Genomic DNA, 23,250 nt, shown 5'->3' on the forward strand with positions numbered 1-23,250 from the left:
ATGTTTATCAATACATTTGCTTTATAACATACTGAAATTTTTACATTTTAATAAATCCAAGTAATGTCGAAAATTTTTGTATATCAGATAAATGCTTTAAAAAATAATTATTTATATCCTTGCATGCATACACCCACATTTGCACCCACATTCACTCATACACATTTATACGTACACAATTTATTTAGGAAATTAAATAATTGTAAAACTAAACAGTTTTTTTTACACATATATGTTTATATAAGAAAGAATCGCGGTTTGTTGCAAAAATATTCAAAAAAGATGCAATGAAATATCAGATAGATTTAATTGGGGTAATTGAATTTATCAAAACTTTTCAGTCTTACATTTAAGGTCCTATTCTGTAATTCTTGAGTGTTATTATTGAATGATTATAATCATTAATACAGACTTTTTTTATTCTATATCTATAACAACGAAATAGCGACAAAAATATCGTACACTCAATAATTATAATTCAACTGTTGTTTGAGTTTATGATAATTTTGTTATCAACAAGTTTGTTGTTAATGAATAATAACAGTCATTTATAGAAAAAAGAGAACGTTCGTTCGATAATATTATATCGTAAAGATTACAAAAATAAGGTCTTTAGTATCGCAATTATCTTGAATAGTTTTTTCGTAACCTTTGTACATGGCTAACAGTTGTCATTTCTGAAATATACACAGCTTGTGTGTGATCTATTATACCGCCCTTCTTTGTTCACGCGTAGAATTTTACGACGGTGATATGGCGGATCATCGAGTCCGGTTCGTAGAAAACGTCAGAAGAACCGCACACGTCGCCCGATAAAACGTCGCCACAAACAAACGCGGTGAGCAGCCGAGCGCGTGTTTTTCGCTTATGCGGCGCGAATAAAACGTCCGTCCCTAATCTAATCTAATCTAAAGTGGACAATCTCTAACGGCCGACAAATGAGAGAGACGTTAATCTTACTGCAAGTAGTTTCCAAGCGATGATCATGGAGCATGGAGAGTGTTTAGAGTTTAGTCATTAATCCGGAATAAGCGCAGAGTTCCTTTCATGTAGAATGTTTCCTGACTTAATACTGTTGTGTAAACACAAAAAGCTCGAGAAAGTTTTAAAAAAAAATTTAATAAATTAAATTTAATTAAATTTATTAAATTTAAAACTATTCCTCGAGCTTTTTACGTTTACACAAAATTAATTGTTTAATTTAATTTAATTTAATACATGTATAAATTATTGAATAACGCCGGAAACTAACCTTCCCTCCGCGGCGGAAAGAAGGGAAGTAGCTGTGAGTTATATTAAGCGTTATATGAAAGTTACATTAATTTGTACATACAATTGTACAAAATTAATCGCGATGATACTAATCTGTCTGACCGATGTAGCAACATAAATCTAAAATTTCATGAAATTTCTATATTTTATAACGCGATTGATCGATCGAATTGAGGTCAACGCCGACAGCAGCCATCGATTGGATCGGTCCGGGAGAGACGACTTAAATTTTAACAACAAATCGATCACATGGGATAAGATTGTCGGCCGGCTGGAAATAACGTCCTTACTATATGTCCTCTCCCTCCATTTTTCTCTCCGCGCTGTCGGATGAAGGGGGCGAACGAGGACGAAGGCGAGGGCGAGAGCGAGGGCGAGGGTTCGAGGGTTGGTACATTAGCAATGTTTTGTTGACACTGGAGAACAACGACGAAGCCATTACTGGCTTCTGCCAGCGTGATATAGCCCTTCGATCCATCGAGAAAGCCGGCGAACGGCAAACTCGCTATAAGAGAGACTGCTCGGTCTCTTTTTATCACCGAGACGTCGTTGTTGTAAAACTGTTTTCTGCATTTTTATAACGTTTTCCACTATATAAGAAAACTAGTGCATCACTGGTGCACACTGAGTGCAATTAAATGCAAATCAATCTACACATTTTCATTATTAATAAATAATTTAACCCTTTTACATATTCTTGTCACAATAGCTCCATACCAATAAAAGCATTAAATTATTTATTAACATACCTATGCGTGTTTAGAGTTTAGCCATTAATCCGGAATAAGCGCAGAGTTCATATCTTTTCATGTAGAATGTTTCCTGACTTAATAACTTACTAATATTACTGTTGTGTAAACACAAAAAGCTCGAGAAAGTTTTAAAGAAAATTAATTAATTAAATTTATTGAATTTTTAAAACTATTCCTCGAACTTTTTGCACTAGTTTTTCCAATGGAAAAGGTCAACAATAATTTTCACATTTAGAGATCTGTATATTTTCAATGTATTTCAAAACATTTGAAAACTTTGGCATTGCTTGAGTTACGATGATGTAATAGCTTTTGCAATTTATAATTCTCATTTAGAAATCAGAAATGGAAGTAAAATTATTTTTAAAAATGTCAAGCTTCTTTCTGCCTCAAATATCTTCTCGTTTTAACTTAACTTTTAATCACCTTTTTGGTATGGCATAACCGACTACTTTTTCCAATGCTTTTCTAGTACTTTCTCCATTACTTATAACTTTTTATTAATCAAGATACATATTTGCTTAGTTAGGTATATGTCTTAATGTCTAGTGTTTCAATTAAATAATTTTTTTATAAAATATTCATTTTTATAAAAGTTGTAGCAATCGAATTGGGCATTGGTTATGTTCTCATGGTTGTGTAATGTTCTTATCAGATTATATAGAAATTGTGATTGAGATTGGATTGAAAATTGGTCAATCGCAAAGCAAAGTTGACTCAAGATTGATTTTCTTTCTTCCGATTGAAATTCCAATACAATCTCAATATCAATCTTTATAGGTATAGTCTGATATAGGCTTGAAGGTTAAATATCGATAAGATTTTCGGCTTAAAAATCATTCGACTGAAGAATAATAAATTCGAAATACGATAAGTTGGAGAGCGATTGTGGGATGTCCATACTTCGGTCTTTATTTATTTCCGCGGCGTCACGAGATGTTGCTCTCTTAGCCCTCAGTCCATCGCTCGTAAAGCTAGGTCCCTTCAGGGATGCTGCGTCGTGACTCTAACTGCGGGACTAGCGCGACGATAATAAAGACGTTTTAAGCGCCATATACAAGCGCGGCCGCTCTCGCAGAGAGAAAGTGAGAGAGCAAAAAAAAATATACAGCGCGCAACCAGTGCGTGCAGTCGGGAGTTTATTTTTGACTGCGAAGAGAATGGGAGGCACAATGCACTCGTGGATGCACCGGCGTCCGTATCCCCGTCTCCTCCCGCCACCTCTTTGTGGCTCTATTGTTTGTCGTTTTGACAATGATCGAAATCGACGCGTTTTAAGTGTCGTACATATACAACGGCGCGTACAAAAAAGGATCGCAGCGCGAAACGTGCAGCATTTATTTTTCAAGCCGAGCGATAGAATCGATATTCGAAAAAAAAGAGCCGACTAACCAACTGTTTTTCAAATCTTCGAGTGCAACATGATGCTGCCGAAAATGCTGTAACTATAGCGCTTTTTTTTATCCATCACGAAAACGTGACATTCCAGAAAAGACTGCATTCAGAAAAAGTAACTTTACTATTATAAGATTCTAATATAATTGTCATTTATACATTTAGATCCAGTGAAGAATGAAGAACAAGAACGAATTATATTAAAGAATCTTACAACAGTTGCAAAGTTGCTTTTTTCAATGAACACAGCCATTCCCAAGGAACACACAAAAATCAACAAAAAATTAAAATAATTTTATCTCGATTTTTAATATTAATAAACAGTCAAATTTTATAATTAAAAAAATTATTATTTTAATTTTGTCTTGAATTTGTGTGTTCCTTGGGTTGTGGCTAACTGTAAGTAGTTGGGTGGCAGCATGGGGTGCTTAGAGAGCACCCCCCAAAAATTATATATTTATATTTATATTTTTCAATAATATATATAGAACTAAATGTACATTATGTATCCATTTAAAGAACATTTTGATTGAAGTATCTAAAAATTTAGCTAAATATAGATATGACAATTTATTGGTCCATTAAAATAATTACGCAAGAATTTCAAGCATGATGAGCACTGCTGCAAGAAAGTTTTCAGCCAAAAACCTTTTTTTCATGTTTATTTTTGAGATAAAGGGATGTAAAAATAATGAACTTTTTAAAACTTTTAGACAATAATTTTCATTTTCCTTTTCCTGAGAGAGAGAGAGAGAGAGAGAGAGAGAACAAAGTTTTTAAAATAATTGTGCAAAGGATATATTGTGGCCACCTGTATTTAAAGATTAGGAAAAAAAGCGCGATAATTTGTTTATTGTCTAAATTCTTTGGAAGAATCTGACTTAAAAGAATGAAAATTCTACCATTTTTTTAAAAGAGTGGTAGAATTTTCAATCTTTAAGAATGGGATTCCACTCCAAAGAATTTAAAGAGTACGTACAAAACCTTCTAATTGTGCATTGTATATAGCTTCTTAAAATAGGGACTGTGACCTGCGATTTCCTATTTGCGAGCTATATAAACACGTACGTCATTGCCATATCTCTCTCCATTGTCAGATATTATCTATATTATTTTTAGCCTAACGACCGAAGTGATCATCCGGCGGACTAAAGTAGCGCCGAAGGCTCTTCTCCTTCATGCTGCAACGCGACACCGTACGCACCGTCGGAAAATTTCGAGAAGCGACAGGGACGCGCACGGATTATCCGGCGCCGTCGCCGACATCTTAATCAGCATCACCGCGCGTTATCTCACGTTTAGGCGATACACGCACGTTCCGTTGTCATCGGACACTGAGTACTGAGAACAGCGGTTCCGTTATCGTCGGCAGTGATGCAATTGCAACGACGTTTCGCCGTTGACACACTGCGTCGTCATCGTGCTTTGTGCGTTTCTCAAAGTGCAGCGGATGCACTTTGGCACAGTTGGATTGGATGCTGACGACTTTGTATCTCTAATACATGCTTGCCGTGAATCGACCAGCGCAAATAATCTATCGCTGATTACGGTCGAAGAAGTCTCCTCTCCCTCTCTCTTATCGGAGCCAGTCCTGATTTTTCGGTATGCAAAACAGTCGTGGCATACTGCAACGACTTTTTATCTCGATCGAGTCTCATTGTTTAAAGTTTGTTACGGCAGGAAGAGAGAGGGAGAGAGAAAGAGAGAAAGAGCGGCCCATGAGGACTAAGCTTATACGGGTATTATGGGTGTTTCGAGAATCCACTGTGTTTAGATCGACCTTATCTTTCGCGCGATTTGAAGCTTATATACTTCTGCTCGGTTACGCGCTCTATGTCGATAATTATGGCCGACCGATATCAATTAATTCGGTCGTTTCTGACGCGAGACCGCACGTATAATTGTTATCTTTCTACATAAATTGCTACGTAGTCATCGTAATCGTGCATGATAAACCGTTTGTAAAAAGAGTGATAAATAAAAGTTGAATTTTGAATTAATTTGTGAATTGTTGGTAATATTGCTACACTATTATTATTATAATTATTGTATATCATCATTATATAGTCATTATATTTTATTCTTTTAATATATTTCCATTATATGATACATTTCATATCTAACGTTAATTATTCTCTAACAATTAACGCTTGATAGTAAATGCGTTAAACACTGTGTGTAAATAATTCATTATCGAAATTTATTTTGCTCTTTTTTGGGCGGTCTGTGTTTTATTGAGCGTGCGCATTATATCTTATCGAAACGAGATAGTTAAATCGTTCGATAACAGCTCCCGGGGGAGGACTATAGTCCCTGTATTTGATGTTTTTTGTCGGTTGCAGACGCCCACGAGACGCCCCTGTCCCGAGGGGATCGTCGGGACGCCGCCCCTGCATATGCGAGATATTCACTTAATTTTCGACTGTGTTCTCATTAAACAACTACATAATTGTAGTGGTAATTCTCGAACATGTATTTTTTTCATTATCACAATCATTACTATAAATAGAATCAAGTTTTTTTTATTGTCAATTTATTACGGGAATTAAAAGAGAGAATCCATGTACTTAACTCGATACAATATTAGATGAAAATATGTAGCACAATTATTAAGTTTATTAAGTCTTTCCGTTTTCTCAGATAATTTAAGAATTTAAGTCGTATATAAATACATACAAATTTTAGAATATTTTAAATTAAATTTGATTGTTGGAATTAAATTATATAGATTGGCATAATTTAAAATAATTAAAAAATTTTATATTATGATATAGCAATTGTGAAACTAACATACTATATTTATAATATCTGAGATTTGTTACATTCCGTTTTAGGGTTACAGAGAGTGTAAAGATTTGAAATGTCAATAATTCAAAGTATTGACTCTTATTTTTTAGTGACCTTATTTCAGAGTACCTAATTACGTTAATTAAAAAAATAGGCTGGTTGCCAAAATCTGTTTTCTATTTAATTAAAAATTTTAAGTATATCTTTAATTATTAAATATCACTGCTATTTGAATATTAAAATATCAATTCAATCTAAATATCGATTCTGACAAATGAACCATCGGCAAAAAGTTATATATGTATGAGACATTAAAACGAAATGTGCTGCTCGAAAAGCACATTTCGTTTTTGAGAATTTATACGGAAAATATTTTTTATGTCTTTATTAGATAATAAAAATCCGTTTGTTATTAAAGAATTTCTCGACATTCCTAATTCGAATTTCTCTAGATTCAGAATAGTTTTGAGCCGAGTAAACATATTTTACTTTGTTGTGAAAAATTCATTGTGTTATGAAACTGTAAATACTTTTTTCTTGAAATAATATTTTTCTATAGTGTTTCATTATGATTTATCAACTATAATAGATATCGGGATTTGCCTTTTTAACTTTTTGTGATTAAACTTTTTATAACTTATGCTTAAATACTATTAAAAAAATTATTTATTCTCATATATAAAAACTGTAAAAAAAAGATTATTTTTGTAAAAGTTTATTTTGTGTTGCTATTTTGTCAACATTTTTTTCAATTTTATAGATTGAATCGATAAAGATTTTATTTTAAAAAAATTCTATTTGTTATAAAAAAATTTGATGTTTGTATTGTTAAATCGCGATAAAATAAAAAAGATTTTTCTTTAAGTACTGATTTGCTATTTTTTAATAAACAAATATTTTTACAATATTCTACATTAAATTGTCTTCTTAAATGTGTAAAGAAACTATTGTAAAAATAAATTTATATTTATTGTCATAATTTGCAAGCGATTTCCTGTATTTATACATATTTTTATTATACATTCAAAGATTTCGTCTTCTCAATGTTTTAAAATTTATCATTGTTATTATCGTCCTTGGCTAATATTGGCATAAAATCCATCGTCGTTTATTAAACAAAATACGTTTTCTACTAACGTTAGCGCTTCTATAATATATCTATATTAATAGAAGCGTCAGCGGAGTGTCTTCATCGAAGGATGTATGGATCCGGTCGATCCATGTGAATCGTGGACGCATTTTCTCGTGAGGGAAGGAAGTGGGAAGCACTATCATGGCAGGACCAGTACACACATCATGTCACGGGGAACGTATCGAATTTCTTATGGCTTCTGTGTATTCCCATGGCAGGAGGTCAGAGATGCGTGCACGTCTACGAGGTGTTACCTACTAGAATTAACGCTCGTCCCAAAGCGGCTTCGAGGATCAAGAATGATGATTTATATCGGTATCTAATATCATCTAATATAATCGTCGAGTTTAACTCCAATTTTCAAGAATATAAAATCAATTTTCGCGTATCTATTTTACATCAACGAAACTTGAATTCAATGAAGTTCAATTCTAATAAGAGGCGTATACTTTATTAAATCATTTTCGTTAAAAATCGCGGAAATATTTTCGTTAAATTTGTGGAAATATAATAGATCCGTAAAAGAAACAAGTGTATGTTTATAATTCGCAAAAAGTTTACGCGGATTAAATAGATCATTTTGAGATTGATACAAGAATTATTAATTCCAAAGTAAAATTCGTATCAAAGAATTTATAGTCACCCTATAAGCATCACTCATGACGATGGATCTTACAGACTTATCCAATGGCTTTGCGGATACGTGTGTATGGCATCATTCGTCGCATATTAATTACAGGAAATCCCGCAAAGCACCTCTGCTTCCGAATCTCCCCAATATCACAGAAATACCGTTCAACTGCTTATAATTGAATTTGCAAATGCAATTGATATGATTTCGCAAATATTAACCTTCAAATTGTTATAACGAATTATTCTAAATCAATCCTTAGTTCAAAATTTTTAGCAATTATATACGCTGGAAAAAGAGATTTAATTGGAGCATTAATTGGAATTCTGATTCAAAATGAAAAATTGTTCTCAATATAATGTTAAGCTATGATTGTCTTATCAATACTATACTTTTTTAATTCATTACAATAATTATAGGCTGGTATTTATAATCGATTCTTAAATTTAAGGCGTTGTCTACAATATGCGAAGTAAGCTTGGTTTAAGAAGAGTAAGAAATTAACTAATCACAGTCGATTGTGAAAAGAATAATCCAAGACCGTCTTAAGTACAATCTTAAGATTTCACGAACCGATCAGAGGCCATCTTAGCATCTCTTAAGACATTACTTAAGACAGTCTTGAGATAAGAACAGACTACGAATACCGGCCATAATTTGCTTTACAATTTAATGCTTTTAGAAAGGGAAGCAAACGCTGATATTATTAAAAACAAATAATAAATTTTATTAATGGAGACAAGAATGTAATGTTTGCGATATATAACTATCAGAGGTTTCTCTTCCAATGGATTTATATCCGGTTCAATTTATTAATCAGCCGACTGAGACAGAGAAACGTGGCACACTTTTGATCATCGTAATAACTCGTCATCGTTTCGCCGCAATGCAACGCGACGTGCTAAGTTTCGCGGAAGAATTCGCGGGAGATTGGCTCTGTCAGCGGCCCAGATGGCCCAGCTGGTACTTATTTATTTATTATTCGCTCGTTCGCTCACTCGGCAAAGGAAAGGACGGCCGCGTGTACGAATATGCATGCATGCGACACGATGCTCTCGCTACGCGGCGGAAGGCATCGCGTTACGGACATAGTTATGGGGCCTCCGCTCGTTTCTAAAATCGGATGTAGAGCAACGACCTTCCAAACAACACGGGACTCCTATGGGCCGATCACTTCTATCCGCGAGAGACGAAAATTCCACGCTAACGTGGCCGTCAATTGTACATCTGTACTGTCGGACGATAGAAATATCGTCGGATATTATTTACTTGACAAAATATTTAATGAAATGGTTACGTTATATGAACTCTATCGTTCGTCATTTATTAAATTTTAGAAATTACGTTAGTTTCGCATCATTATATCTTGAGTCGTTAACTATTAATGTCTTCTATTATATGGGTATGATTTAATTATTTCCATTTCATTTACATATTTAATAAAATATTTCAACGAGGATAATTTAGTATTAAGAAAATGTAGAAGTATAATAGAGAAAATGCGATCCTATTTCCGTTAACCCAATTTCACGCCCGTAATATTTCTTCGGCATTGGGTCGCTCATTTTTTAACGCCTTTAAATCTTCATTTTTTTTCATTTTTTTCGGATAGTTAAACTTTGATGTAGATTGTTGTATACTTCTGTCTGTTCTAAAAATATGTTTCGGAATGAAACACATTCCTTTCTAGCTTTCAGTTCTACCGAGGCGAAAACCCAATGACAATTCAATTTGTGTAATTAACTAAGCAGGAAGAGTTTCCGCTGTCAAACTCACCTATGCTCGGCGGCACGATCTCTCTGTCTCCTGTTTTTGAACCAATTACTGACTTGCGTGGTGGTGAGACCGGTACTCTCCGCCAATTCTCGCTTTTCGCGCGGCGACGGATACGGATTGTTGGCGTACCAATCCCTCAGGACGCTCCTGGACTTTTCTTTGAAGCAATAAGAAGTCTCCTCGCCATCCCAGATTGTGCGCGGTAGCGGAAACTTACGACGCACCCGGTACTTTCCTGCAAAGAAAAAGACAAATCTCTCCATAAGTGAGGATATTAATTTAACATTTTTGTCAAAGAAAACATAAAATAAGAACGCAATTTTAAAAGCGTCGCTATTACAGTACCGTCAGAAACGTTAGAATACCATCGCTTAAATCTACCTGTATCTTTAAATACACATTTTGACGGCTCCAAGATAAACACACTTCGGTACTCTGGCGAGTGAAAATTTTCACCCCGCGGATTCGCGACGCCGTGAAAAACGGAAGAGGAAGCAGCGGCGTGTTACGGCACTCCGATTCTCTCAACGCGTACACAGAAGCACGCTTTGTTTCTAGCTTCTCTTATTTGAAGACGGATTTGGTTTCTGGGCCGAGTGCAACGACGGCGACGTCGTCGGTTTCACGCGCGACGCGCGCCGCTTGCGAACTGAGCGGGTAAAATAGGGCCAAGTCTATACCGCTCATTAGCTGGGTGCGGTAATAACTTTGTCCGTTCTTTTGACCGTTAATGTCAAAACCGTGCGGCGTGCGTTTCGCGCATTGTTTATTTATAATTGCCGTACGTAATGCCCTAAACTCGAAAATAAATGCGACGCGCATGCATCGTAATTAAAACGCGAAATTTTTAATGTTGCTCACTAGTATTGTTCAAGTTTAATCCGCAAAGTAATATCTTATATCAACAATAAATTATTCATAAATTATCATATGCAGTGAGTTATTAAAAATTTCAGAAATTTCTTTAGTTATATACTGACGATGATATTTTTGCAATATTTATAATTCATTTTAAAGTAACATTTATTTATATATATAGTGAGACATAGTTTCGTGTTCACTCGGATTTTCTGATTTTTAATGAAGAAAATTAATCATTGTCGACAAAGCATTACTCCACTTTTAACGGAGCTTTTTTTGCTTTATGTGAATGTTCTATGATAAATTAAATTTATTTATTTCCAGAGAGCAGTTATTTATGGTGCTAGATATATTAAACATACTATTTTTCTCTATGTTCTTCAATTATCTTTTCACCAATCAATATTGATTAGTATTTAAGTATAATAAGGATGAAATCATTTAAGTTATATTTTTTTTCAAAACCTACAAGGATATTTTGCTAGACTTAATAATCATTGATAAAAAAACGAGAAAAAAATGCTTATTTAATAAAACAATTGAAATCAATAGGAAGTAGCAATTAACAATCGCGTCATGACGAAAAATATTATCGTTGAATTTGCACAGAAAAATAATTTCTACTTATATCATTTTACTTACATGTATAATACAGAAAAAAAGACCGTTAAAAATTCTTACTAACCAACTGCGCCGAGGGGCCTTCCGCGCAGCCTCTCGGCTTCGATGTAGTGGGCCTTGAGCCAGAGAGCCTGCAACTTCGGATGGTTGTTCGGGTTGAAGGTGTGGCTCTCCAGGATCCTGTAGAGCTCCTTAAATTGGCCCCGATGGAAGGCGACGATCGCCTTGGCCTTGAGCACGCTCTCGTGCCGGTGCAACCTGGTGCACGCCGGCAGAGACCATAGAAATCGGCTGAGCCTCTCCACGGAGCCTGCCTGCTGGAGAACCTGGACATTCGACACCATCGCCTTGAAGACGATAGACAGGGGGGGCACACTGTTAGTCGGCAAAACTCATCCCGGGTCTCCTCTTATTCTAGTGTATCTTGTATATGTCTCATATTCACCTCTTTTAGCTGATCGTTTCTTTCAAGGAAGACGAGTTGGACAACTACCAGTGACTAACAGGTTGATCGGGACATTTTCGTGTAAAGGGAAACTGTGAATTAGGATGAGAATGGAAGATTACAGCAATTGACTATTAAGGCTATTATAAATAATCTGTTTTTATGAAGAATCCGGGAAAAATTAACTTTAACAAGGAAAAATTAAATTTAGATCAATTCTCTTGTAATTTACGATTTTCAAATCGAGAAAATTAATCTAAATTTAATTTCCTTCAGTTTTTAACAAAGTATATATAAGCTATTATTACATTTAATTTAATTATTCACAAAGTGCAAGTAAGAAAATTATAAAAGGACATAAAATAGAATGCTATGACAAATAATCTAAAATTAAATGAAGGAGCTAAAAAGTATTTAGAAAGTTAAACAATGATTCAAATTAATCATTGATTGAATCGCTTAGATACGATTCTTAAATAAAAAAACGTTAACTTTTATAAAAACTAATTTGAATGGGTACAAAAGTTTCTCAGTTATTGTTATTTTATCAGAACTCCTTTAAGAAGAACGAATTGACGCAGCTTTAGATAAAACTAATTTGTATTTGAAATTTTTTCTCTTTTCTTTAATAGAAATGTATTATAATGACTATTTAAGTTAAAACTTGGATAACTCTGTGTATTCATATAGCATTTTTGACAAACAATTAGTGTGGAGATCAGGGATTTGTTACACGCCCGATTATATCTTTTTTTTTTTTCAATAAAACTTGTGTCTGTTTAGAATCGTATCAATAAAAAAGATGAAAAATTAGTCTCGACTTTGTGAATATTTTCTTAGGAAAGTTATTAAATCTTCCTTAAAAAAAAAAAAAAAAAAGATAAATTTTTGGATTATAAAATCTCATTAAAACTTGTAAAAAACTGGATGAGATTAAATATTACATGGGGATAAGGTTTCAGAAATTTGGAGAGAAATGATTCAGGATGTCTACCTCCTATGCCGATATATTAACGAATTTCAATTAATTAAATTTTAGCGAGCAAGCAGAAATGAGTCTCGTGTCTTGGAACGATTAAAATAGTCTAATACACGATTTCGCAAATTTCTCGAAATATCCCAAATATTTTACAACAGTCGGTGGTCCCTTATATCAAGATATTATAATCTATAATCATAAGAGAAAATTTTCTATTTATTCAGTTTGTGTATTTCTATTAGAAATATGAACATATTACGCAATAATGCGAAGCTGCGGAGTCGCGAAAATTTTGATAATAAAATAATAAAATTAAAATATGAAAATTCATAAAACTGTTTAGCATAGTTTTAATAGATAGTATAGTTTTAATAAAATATCATTTGAGATGGAGCGAAAATCTGATAATTACTAATATGTAAAATTACACTCGACATATCTGTGACGTTTAACATTCGTATAATTTCTCGAAAACGACCGTTAATGAACTTAAACGATCGCGTAACACGATCCTAAGTGGAACTATACATCAATTTTATTTCGTCATATACTTCAGTTCGTTTTATCGGTACGAAACATGTTATCCCTTGCGTGTTTCTCTCGTTGATATAATTAACCACCGAGGATTCCGTTTGAGAAATGAGCTATCTATAATATTTGCCGGTATCCGCATATGTCTGCTGCTTTGCATCACTGACGTTTACTCGATATATCACGCGCCATATATTGCCAATCTAGATATCACCGTATTACGTATCTTTAATTTACACATAACTGATTTGCTAAAAGCACGGTACTATTTAAAATCGACACATGCAAACTTTATTGCAATACAAAATTTATGTACTTGTAAATAAGCGTTTGACCGTAATCGTCACTTTCTTGATATAAGCACAAATGCAAAGAATATTAGAACTATACTCATTTTTATATCTTCTTTCCTGCATTTTTCAATAATTATAGTAATTTCAAATTCAATTTCATATGTATTAATTTAAATTCATGAATCTTATATATGTTCGAAGAACGTTAATATCACAGAGAGAGAATCTCTCGAAATTTCCTTTTAGCGTACAAAATTAATTGCTGCGAAAGTACCGGCACGAAATTAAGACGTCGCCGATCGTATGAGAACGGGTGTCTGATGATCGCTTAATTAGCAATATGAGCTCTGTACACCTGTCATCTTTGTCTGCTCGCTGTCGTCGCCGGATGTCGCCGAATTTTCCGCAATACGGCCGATTAATCTTACCGCGTGGCATAATGAGGAATGAATGTCATGTCACCCAAACGAAGAGAAATGTACGACATAGATCTCAAGATCGGATTAACTGTCAACGATGGAGATGCTGATTAGAAAGATCACCGTTATACGAGTTAATCCTTCTTCTCTTTTAGAACTGAACGACACAGAAATTCAATACGTAATGATAACAATTTTTCATATACTAATACGTTTAAAAATCGAATGTATAAAAAAAGAAACCAAAATTTAAGAAAAATTTTTTCACTTTGTCCATTTGAAGTTTAATGAATAATAATATTTAAATCTTATCATCAACGGACGATAATTATATTTAAATCTTCAATACGTAATCTAAAACATACATATATATAACATAATTAATAATTTTATTCAATGATGACATTAAAGATAGTTAAAATTAAGATTAAAAATTACTGAATTTGAAATTATATAGTATAATTCAATTCGGACTAAGCTGTTAAACTGGGATTGAAAGTCGATGTTCTAGAATAATTTAATCAGATTTAGGAAGAAATCATTCAGTCCTATCATTTCTCCTTTCCTCGAGTACAAGACCGATTTCATTGCGATTCGACAAGAAATGGATCGGCCGACACCCGGTGAAACGTCGATTTCGTTTATGCTTTGATAAGGGAACTATCATGGGCACCTCGAATGATACAAGACAACTAGCGCCCACGTGTCACAGCGTATGGCAACAATATATCACAATATTTTTGAACAAATCGATACGCGATAGCGACTCCAATGTCGCGGATCACTCATGCATAACCGTAGGGCCCTTAGCGTTCTTCAAAGTCCAATCGTAGAATTTGAGCGCCATAATTGTCTGTGCGACGTGGGCAAGGAGTTAAAGTCTAGCCGCATAATTATAGCGCTGGTACAGGGGTATGCACGTGCAAGAACGCGTCGTGCAACGATGCAATCTGCGGCCGATCACTTCCGCATTTGGCAAACCCATCTTTTCGCACACTCGTTATCTTATATGCGCCACCACCGCCACACGATTCAATCGTTCATGAATATTTTCATCATCCACGGCGTAAAGTATAGAAATTAACTCTTAATATTCACGTGGCGAGTACACCTACGCGATGCAAATAAAAAAAATTAAATAGACAACGCAGCAACACAAAAATTTAAAAGGCATCATCCAAGCGAAATCGAAAGACTATAGAGACGTATTTTAAATATATTTAGATATTTACGTTACTTAGACTAAAAAGCATATCACAATTAATCTTTTTTGCGATACATTATATTTTTATAATAATCTCGTATCTATTTTCTCGTCTGCAATATTTTATATTTCTCGATTTAAACAATCCAAACATTTACGAGCTAATTGATTGGATTCGTTCAAGCAAATATTTGCTTTACTATTGTTTACTTATTTCAATTTTCAATTTTATTAATAAAAATGATACGTTAAATGAATTGTTTGTCAATTAAATTCGAGACTGCATGCCGAGTGCAACTGGATGAGAGTACAGTAAAGAATCATTGAAAATTTTGCCAAACGCGGAAAGGATCGTCTATTTTTCATTTTCTCTCTCTCTCTCTCTCTCTCGCTGTTTCTCTCGAACAGGAGTTAATATGTGAGACGTTCGATATGAGGGACGTAAACGTCGCACGCAAAACAATTTACGGTTACAGTAAAATCGTGCAGATTCTATTAAGCGTGTGACATGCAAGCGAATCTTGGCGCATAACGCTGCACATTGTCGGCGACGTAACGACCATCGTCGCGGCAGCAATTTCATCATCGGGAATCCACGTAGATCCTCGCTATTTCCACACTTTACAACGACAATCAACACGATGATGGTTGGATTTGTATATGCAGTTGCAGATCGAAAAGAAGCAATTTATTTCAATTGGCGACATTTAAATTAAACTTGCACGCGACATGAGATTCTCGTGATGTTTATCGCGATTAATGATAGAATCTAATGATGTCACATTTCGACGAGATAAAAATCGACCGGTATTATTCGCCGAGGAAAGTGCAGCGATTGCTAGCCAGTCATCAGCGGCTCATTGTTATAAGCTGTGCGTCGCGAATATTGCGTGTAGATTTCTGGCAATCCTATATTTTTGTTCATAGGTCGTGTGTGATAAAATTTTAAGAGCAAAGCTGTTTTCTATTTCTTGAAGCGCGAGTAAAGTTCGGTGCAAAACAATTGACGACAATGGCTGCGTTCAGCAGAGAAAACTAATCAGTTTTTGCGCTTAGTGAGTCTTTAATACGATTGGTTCCTACACTTAGATTTAGCGAAGAACTAAAGGCAAGAACCAATCATATTAAAGAATCACTAAGCGCTAACTGATGAATTTTCTCCGCTGACCGCAGCCATTGAGTCATCGAGTTGCATGAAGATCAATCGTACTATATAATTATCGCGATTGAATGTAACGTTCACAAAATGCGAAAAATGTTTATATCTACGTCTAGATTTTAATTGAAATGTGAATGGATTGCACGCTTACTATAAACGCGACGCATAGCATTAAACAACTGAATGCAGCAGGCGCGTGTTATGCAGCTAGAGATCATCTAATAAGAGTCACGAAACAACGTTAAATTTCTACATTAAACGAGTAACATTTCAGTGATGCTCATAGAAAGTCATCTTGATTTGTTAGACGTTCTTTGGATATATTTTTGAAGACCAATTTTTTCGTCATATAAATTAGTTGGAATCACAATCTAATTATCAAATACGAGGGGGTAACCACTTAATGTAATCGTGGGACAGAGTCCTCGAAATCATTATAAAATTCATATGAAATCTCCATGTATAATCCGATAATTACATATGCAACCACGATAAATCATTGTATAATATTAAATAAATTAGTATATTTTACCAAATGACTTCATATGTAGTGAAACAAATTATTTGTAATCAGATGAAATCATATGATGTCATGTAATCTGTGGGACAATATTTCAGCTAGTGGTTATCCCCTCGATCAAGTAGATAAAAATAATAATTGAATTAAGATTCAATTAAAACACTTTTAACTGCAAATTTCTTGATGTAGCTATAATTACAACCTGACTTATGCGTTATTCTAAAGTTACGTTAAACTGTTATACTCTGAGAAAAATGTTCTGATTGAATCAACAAAACCTCAACAAGAATGGCATTTGATGAGATTAAACAAAATTTCTGACGACGACTAGAAATTCTGTTTGGTCTCATCAAATACTATTCTTATTAGACCCTTTTGTTGGTTTAATTAGAACATTTTTTCAGTATAACAATACATAGGATAGTGCATAAATCGAGTTATGATCGTTGCTACGCCAAAAAAAGAAATCTCACAAAATATTGAACTTTTGTTGTTTTTTTTTCAGTGTATAAAGTATTCACGGCTAAACATTGGGCGAGTTCAAGCTGGCAAAGCGATTAGACATCCCGAGCGAATAAGCATAATCAGTTCTTACTTGTCGATCCAACCAATCATGTTTAATTGCTCGGCGAGCAGCCGTTTTACCATCTTAAACTCGCCCATTATTAATAATTTGAGAATCAAAGCTATCTTTATCACTTGTACTTGAACACAATTACAAATGTGAAAGATAAGCGCCCAGTTACAAATCCCAAAAGTTAATGGGCTTTCTACGGGTGCCTTTCATTTAGTGACACAAATGTTCTATTTTTTTTTATATTCCATGAGCAACAAAAATCTAACAATACTCACGTCGATTTATGTTACTAAATAAAAGGCATTCAGTAATAATCCACTACTTAAGCTTTAAGTCTTAAGCCGGAATAAATTGACCAATTATAATCGAACACGTGAGAAGAATAACCAACTATAATTGATCAATTTCATACGACTTAAGACTTAAAAAACTTAGGTACCAGTGTTGAAGAAATCGGCCTTTCGTTTTCTCCCTCTTCTCTCCATTTCCTTGTCTTTAAACCTTTTGCTCATACACTCATTTACTTAATTACCTTTCTTGCGTGTTACTCAGTATGTTTTCGTGTCTCTTATCGGAGGAGCTCCATGAAACAGGCGATCACACGACTTACCTCGCAGACACACGCCACTTGATCCTGCGTGAAACCGAAACTCGGCAGCTGGCCGTTACCGCTACCCCCGGCAGAGCTCGCCGGGCTGTCCTGGGGGCTGTAGCTGGCCGCCCCGGTCGCGCCGGGCGTGTAAGCATTCTCCACCGTGCCGGCCGTCGTCGAGTGTCCGGTCAAGGGTGTGGGGGTGCTCTGAGGGCTGTAGTCGCCGGCAGCGGTACCCAGGACGTCCGCACTACCACCGCCGCCGCCGCCGCCGCCGGACGTCGGGCCCATCGCGCCCCCGTTACCAGCGGTGCCCCCGTAGGCCATCATGGCTGCGTCATCTCCGGGGTCCACGACGACCCCCCGCACGGTACCGCCGCCCTCCACCGTTGTGACGCGATCGTCCTACCCGCTTCGCGTTCGCGTCGCCGCTCACGGGTTCTCCGATCCGACGCTACGCGAAAGGAAGCTATCCCTCACTCGCCGCTCATTTTTCACGGGGTAAACCCTTCGCGGAGATCACTGCGGATCCTTGGAACGTCCTACTGAGAGCATCGCGCGACGCGCCCAACGACGATCCAAGATCCTTGATGCGCAACGTCGCCCGGGGGAAGCGGCTTGATTCGATATGGATTCTCGTAAGTTTAGATCGATTGTAAAAGCTCTCTTTTTTAATTAAAAAAGGTTCTATGATTATAGTCTAAAAAGACACGGCGAGTCGCCAATCACTTCAAGTTAGTCCTATAACTGACTTGTGCACGTGTTAAAGGATGACAAGTGATAAAAGTCCGCATAAGGCAATAATAAAGCCGCTCAATTTAAGTATTGACGGTAGTTCGATGGTACACTTATTGCTGTTGCCTGTCAATATTGATCACTAGTTTAACTAGTGTTGACTAACTAGTTACCGCTAAACGCGAAATGTATCTTTCCCTTTCCTATGTGCACTTGATCTTCCTCAACGCCTGTTCGTGTAACGTTATCTGTCATAGTCATTGATTAAACCGTGTTCAACTAATTTAAACAATTGGGTATGTAAATTCGTTGCATTATGTTACGTGAAGCTTGAAGCAAGAAAACACTGTGAAGCTCCTTTACATTCCGTTTGACGAACTGATCGTGCTGGGATGATTGTACGCCTTTCCAAGGCATTACTCATCGATCAGCAACGTTGCGCTTGGATGTTCGTTCGACAGATTGATCTGATTGGTCTCATTCGATCGAGGATCACGTGAAGATCCTCGCGAGTAGCGCGCGATAATTTCAACTCTCACCAGTCGACATCGGCGAAACGAGATTCTTTTCAGTCTTGTGATCGCAGCTTCGAGCCGACGGTCAGTTCACAGATCGAAGTCGCGGATTCTTACTTCTTTCTGGACCACGCTGGTCTGCGATCTAGCGTTAATCACGTTTCAAAAAGCAAAAAAATGGCTATTCCAACAATGCTGTAATCTCTTCGGATATCTTCCTTCAGACTTCAATCGGGTTTTTGCTAAGATGTTGCTCCTGCGAGCAAAGTAATCCGAGGATGAGATCGCAGATTCCAAGCGGAAGATTAAATCATTCCAAGCGATGATCTACAATTCGTTTCCGACGATTCTCGCCTGTCGTTTTGCCACGATCGGCTTACAACCATTCATGGAAATACTCGTGGCACTCGCAAAGTCATTATATCATTCCCATCGAGAAACACTTCCGTCTAATTGATGCGCAATAGAAATTTTTTCATCCGTCCATCCGCGTTTCTTCCGACTCGCTGTTCTTTCTTCCTGTCTCGCTCTTACTGCCCACACACAGGTTGCACCGTGAAATCTACGGGCTCGTGTTTCCACGGGGCCAGCGATCGTATTTATAGACTGCTTGGTACACTCGCGAGCGTGCTGCTATTATTAGAGGCGCCTTAAAGAGCGTCTCTCTCGCTCTCCTTGAACCCCATCGACGCCTCTCGTCGTGACGCTCTCTCCATGAAAATGTCACCAAACTGCTCTTTCACCTTCAAATTTTCTTTTCGAATACCACTTGACAATTTAATGGCGCCTCTCTGTACGCAGAATAAATGCGACGCTTTTTTTCACTCTTCTTAACGAAGTATTGGGGCGATGGAGATAATCCTTGGCTATTGCATTTTCACATTCTTGCTATATCGTGCGTCCGAAGAGCTTATAAGAATCGGCACTGATTCGAGTATTAAATGACCTCTGGTGCAAGCTAAGAATCTGGTCTTCGACTGCGGTGGTCTCTCAGCATCATGCCTTCGCGAAGAACGGGTGTGCCCGGAAAATTCCACCCGGACGATTTCTTCGGTCGATTCACTCGGTTAACCCGTCGTCGTTTCGAGCGAGGTACTCATCAACAAAGAAACAACACCGACTGTGCTAGGAAGAACCGGGAGTACCGTGGCTCTCCGGCAAGAGTCCGCACGAATTCACTTCCGATTTCACTTGCGATTTCACACGCACCAGATCCGTCTCTCAAGAATGATTCCAATTCGGCGATCTTGATCTAAATCACGTCTGGACAACAAGCAGACCTCGCGAGGCGGTGGATCAATGAGGCCGTTCTGTCTCTCTCGCTGCCGCGCGAGAGAGAAACACTCCTCACGCGCGCATCAGAAGGGACTGGCGACGCGGCGTGTTAGCGAGGCGAGCCGAGTGCGTCATGCGCGACGCGGTACGGATTGGTGAGGGGCGTGGTCAAGCTGACAGCTGTGTGACGCGTGACGCTATTGGTCGCTGGGCATGGCCACAGCCACCATACCGCCGCGCCATTGGTCGCGTGCGCGCCACCAAATGAGCCTCGTTACGAACGTCCGGCACGAGCGATGAGAAAGAGAAAGGGAGAGAGAAACGGAGAGGGGAGGGAGAGAGAGAGGGAGAGAGGGAGAGAAAGGGAGGGGGAGAGAGAGAGAGAGAGAGAGAGAGAGAGAGAGAGGACACGCGAGCGAATTGCATCTAGACTGCAGATCCTTCCGAGGAGCTCGTTAAATTCCGGCCTTTTCTGGATGTCTGTTCTCTTAATGACGCACGCACGGCGGGACGACGCGATTTTTACGTCGATGCGTGGCGCGAATGTTATCCGTATGTAAATCTCGAAATCACGCACAGGTATACGTATAGAACAGTTCCTCGTCAATTATTTACTTTTTTGTCGGACAGTCTCGAATGGATTGTAAAAAGGACGCCAAAAATGTATATGTAGATTGAAGAACGAAAGCAGGATGAGAAAGCACATATTGCTGTTATTGCTACAGATTAACGTTTCTTCTCTCGCATCAGTTAATAGAGATTATTATTACAGATTTGTTATAGAGCTGAGTCACATATACACATACATATTAAATGCGATCAACTGACGAAGTGTAATGTAGTAATATATCGTATATAAAAAGAACTTTCACTAAAGTGCTATAGTTAAAAAATTTAACTAGATACACGCAGTGTGAATTAAAATGTTGGATTATCATAGCTGAATCGTCAAAATAATTATGTATTAGGATGTTGATTGCCAGAATGTTAAAACTTCTTACAATTGCACATTATGAATATTGAATGTCTGTAATATAATTGTTTTGATATCCAACAAAATTATTTTCAGATTTGTACTTAACTAAATTTTAAGATACTTCAGCACCATTCTTTTCGTATAGACAAGTGACTTAGAGTAAAACAGATTATGAAATTTGTCGCAGCATCGCGAGAAAAGTCTAAGTTCAAAATTTAAATTCGTCATTTAGCGAATTTATTTACACACACCATTCGCGAGATAAAAAGAGTCGGGACGCGCACGGAAAGAACGATTTTGCTAAAGTATTACAAAATTTATATAAATCAATTAGATACAGGTCTGAAAATAATTTTGTTGGATCATCAAAATAAAATTGTGTAGAGAACTCTAGCATGATAAAAATATGCTGCAACAAATTTTCACATTCTAGTAATCAATTATTTTGATAGTCCAACAAAATTTATTTTCAGCTCTGTATCAAGTTGAATTTTTAAATCTTTCAACAAAACCGTTTTTTCTGTATGACAACACAATCATTTGCGACGTTATCATGCTATCAGAGTCACTCTGATAGCATGAATTGAACAAGCTATGATAAAAAACAAAATGCTGTAATATGGCATTATATTATTCATGATGGAAGTGAATTATGAGGAAAAGCGACGTGTAGGAAAATAAATGAAGGAAGCACTAAAGATCTCGGTTATTAGACGACTTATTAGCGGTGCTCACGGGGTGGGAAAGGATAGGCGAAGAGGGTGAGAGAGGGAGGGACGCGCGAGTGGCAGCAACGACTTATCCTTCCCGGGGGAAAAATCGATTTATAGTACTCGCGGGGTTTATGAACGCCCTCGCGGAAGAAAGGTAATGTCGCTTAGAAGCTACTTACAACAGAAGTTGGATAAAGTTTCACGGACAGAGCGCTCGCTCGTGTTTTTGCGTTACTTAAGGCACCGCGCGCTCGGGCTAGAATAACGCACGTCGCACACGGTCCGCCGCTACAGTGAAATCGCCGACACAACGTCCGATGGGAGAAAGCAGTGATGGCGAAGTCGGTGATACATCATGTCGTTCTGTCGAGTGTTTGCACTGTTTGCGGTGCCTTTTGAGAAAAAAATCAAAGGAAACGTGGATACAAGATAGACTACTAATTTTTGAATTTAAAAAAAAATAAGCTTACCTACAAAAACAAACAACTGGAATTTGGATCGAAGTAATCTCCACTTTCTACATTATTTTCTTAACTAATTGACATTAGAATAAAAATTTTATATATATTCCCTTTTTGCGCCGATTTTCGTTAATCCCTTATAGAAACAAATTAGTTATGACATCATAGATTATAAAAATTAATAAAAAATAAAAAGTAAAATAGAAACAATTACAAAGAAATTAACACATTCGCAGTCGCTAACATAGTAGTACATCTTTTTATAAAATGTAGTTGATTACCGCGTTGATGTAATAATACATCTTTTTAAAATCTTTGAATGGGTGCTGATGTAGTAATATGTCTTTTTAAGTTTAAATTAATCAAAATGAGTTAAATAGAATCGTAGTTATACTGTTGACCACACACAAAAAATTAAATGAATTTGTTTTCAAAATGTATTTTAGTATAGAATATAAAAATTAAAATAAATTATCTTGTGTGACTTTTTTCTTCTATATATATAAAGCGTTTTAAGTAATATATATAATGAAAAAATACTTTATTTGCAAATCTTGCGGAATTTCTTTATACAAAGGTAACTATTTTTAAAAGTATCACATACAAAGAAGAAATATTAAATTATATTT

The 23,250-nt window shown here is 36.4% G+C and overlaps 1 protein-coding gene across 2 annotated transcripts in view; it reads right to left on the reverse strand.

Annotated features, from left to right (window-relative positions):
- so (SIX homeobox 1 protein sine oculis) overlaps window positions 1-19,062 on the reverse strand; it is a 33,451-nt gene extending 14,389 nt beyond the window's left edge. Inside the window, exons 1-3 of one of the 2 annotated variants that reach the window (XM_018504985.1) lie at window positions 17,965-19,062; window positions 11,292-11,553; window positions 9,746-9,980 (exon numbers count right to left, since the gene is read on the reverse strand). In XM_018504985.1, coding sequence (XP_018360487.1) covers window positions 9,746-9,980; window positions 11,292-11,553; window positions 17,965-18,276 — 809 coding nt within the window. In that variant the 5' untranslated portion in view covers window positions 18,277-19,062. Of the gene's footprint in view, window positions 1-9,745; window positions 9,981-11,291; window positions 11,575-17,964 lie in introns of both variants that reach the window. The other variant, XM_018504978.1, reaches the window with a different exon arrangement.
- Window positions 19,063-23,250: the final 4,188 nt, after the last annotated feature.

The sequence above is a fragment of the Trachymyrmex cornetzi genome, unplaced genomic scaffold, assembly GCF_001594075.2.
Source record: "Trachymyrmex cornetzi isolate Tcor2-1 unplaced genomic scaffold, Tcor1.1 scaffold1051, whole genome shotgun sequence".
Taxonomy (NCBI): Eukaryota; Metazoa; Arthropoda; class Insecta; order Hymenoptera; family Formicidae; genus Trachymyrmex; species Trachymyrmex cornetzi.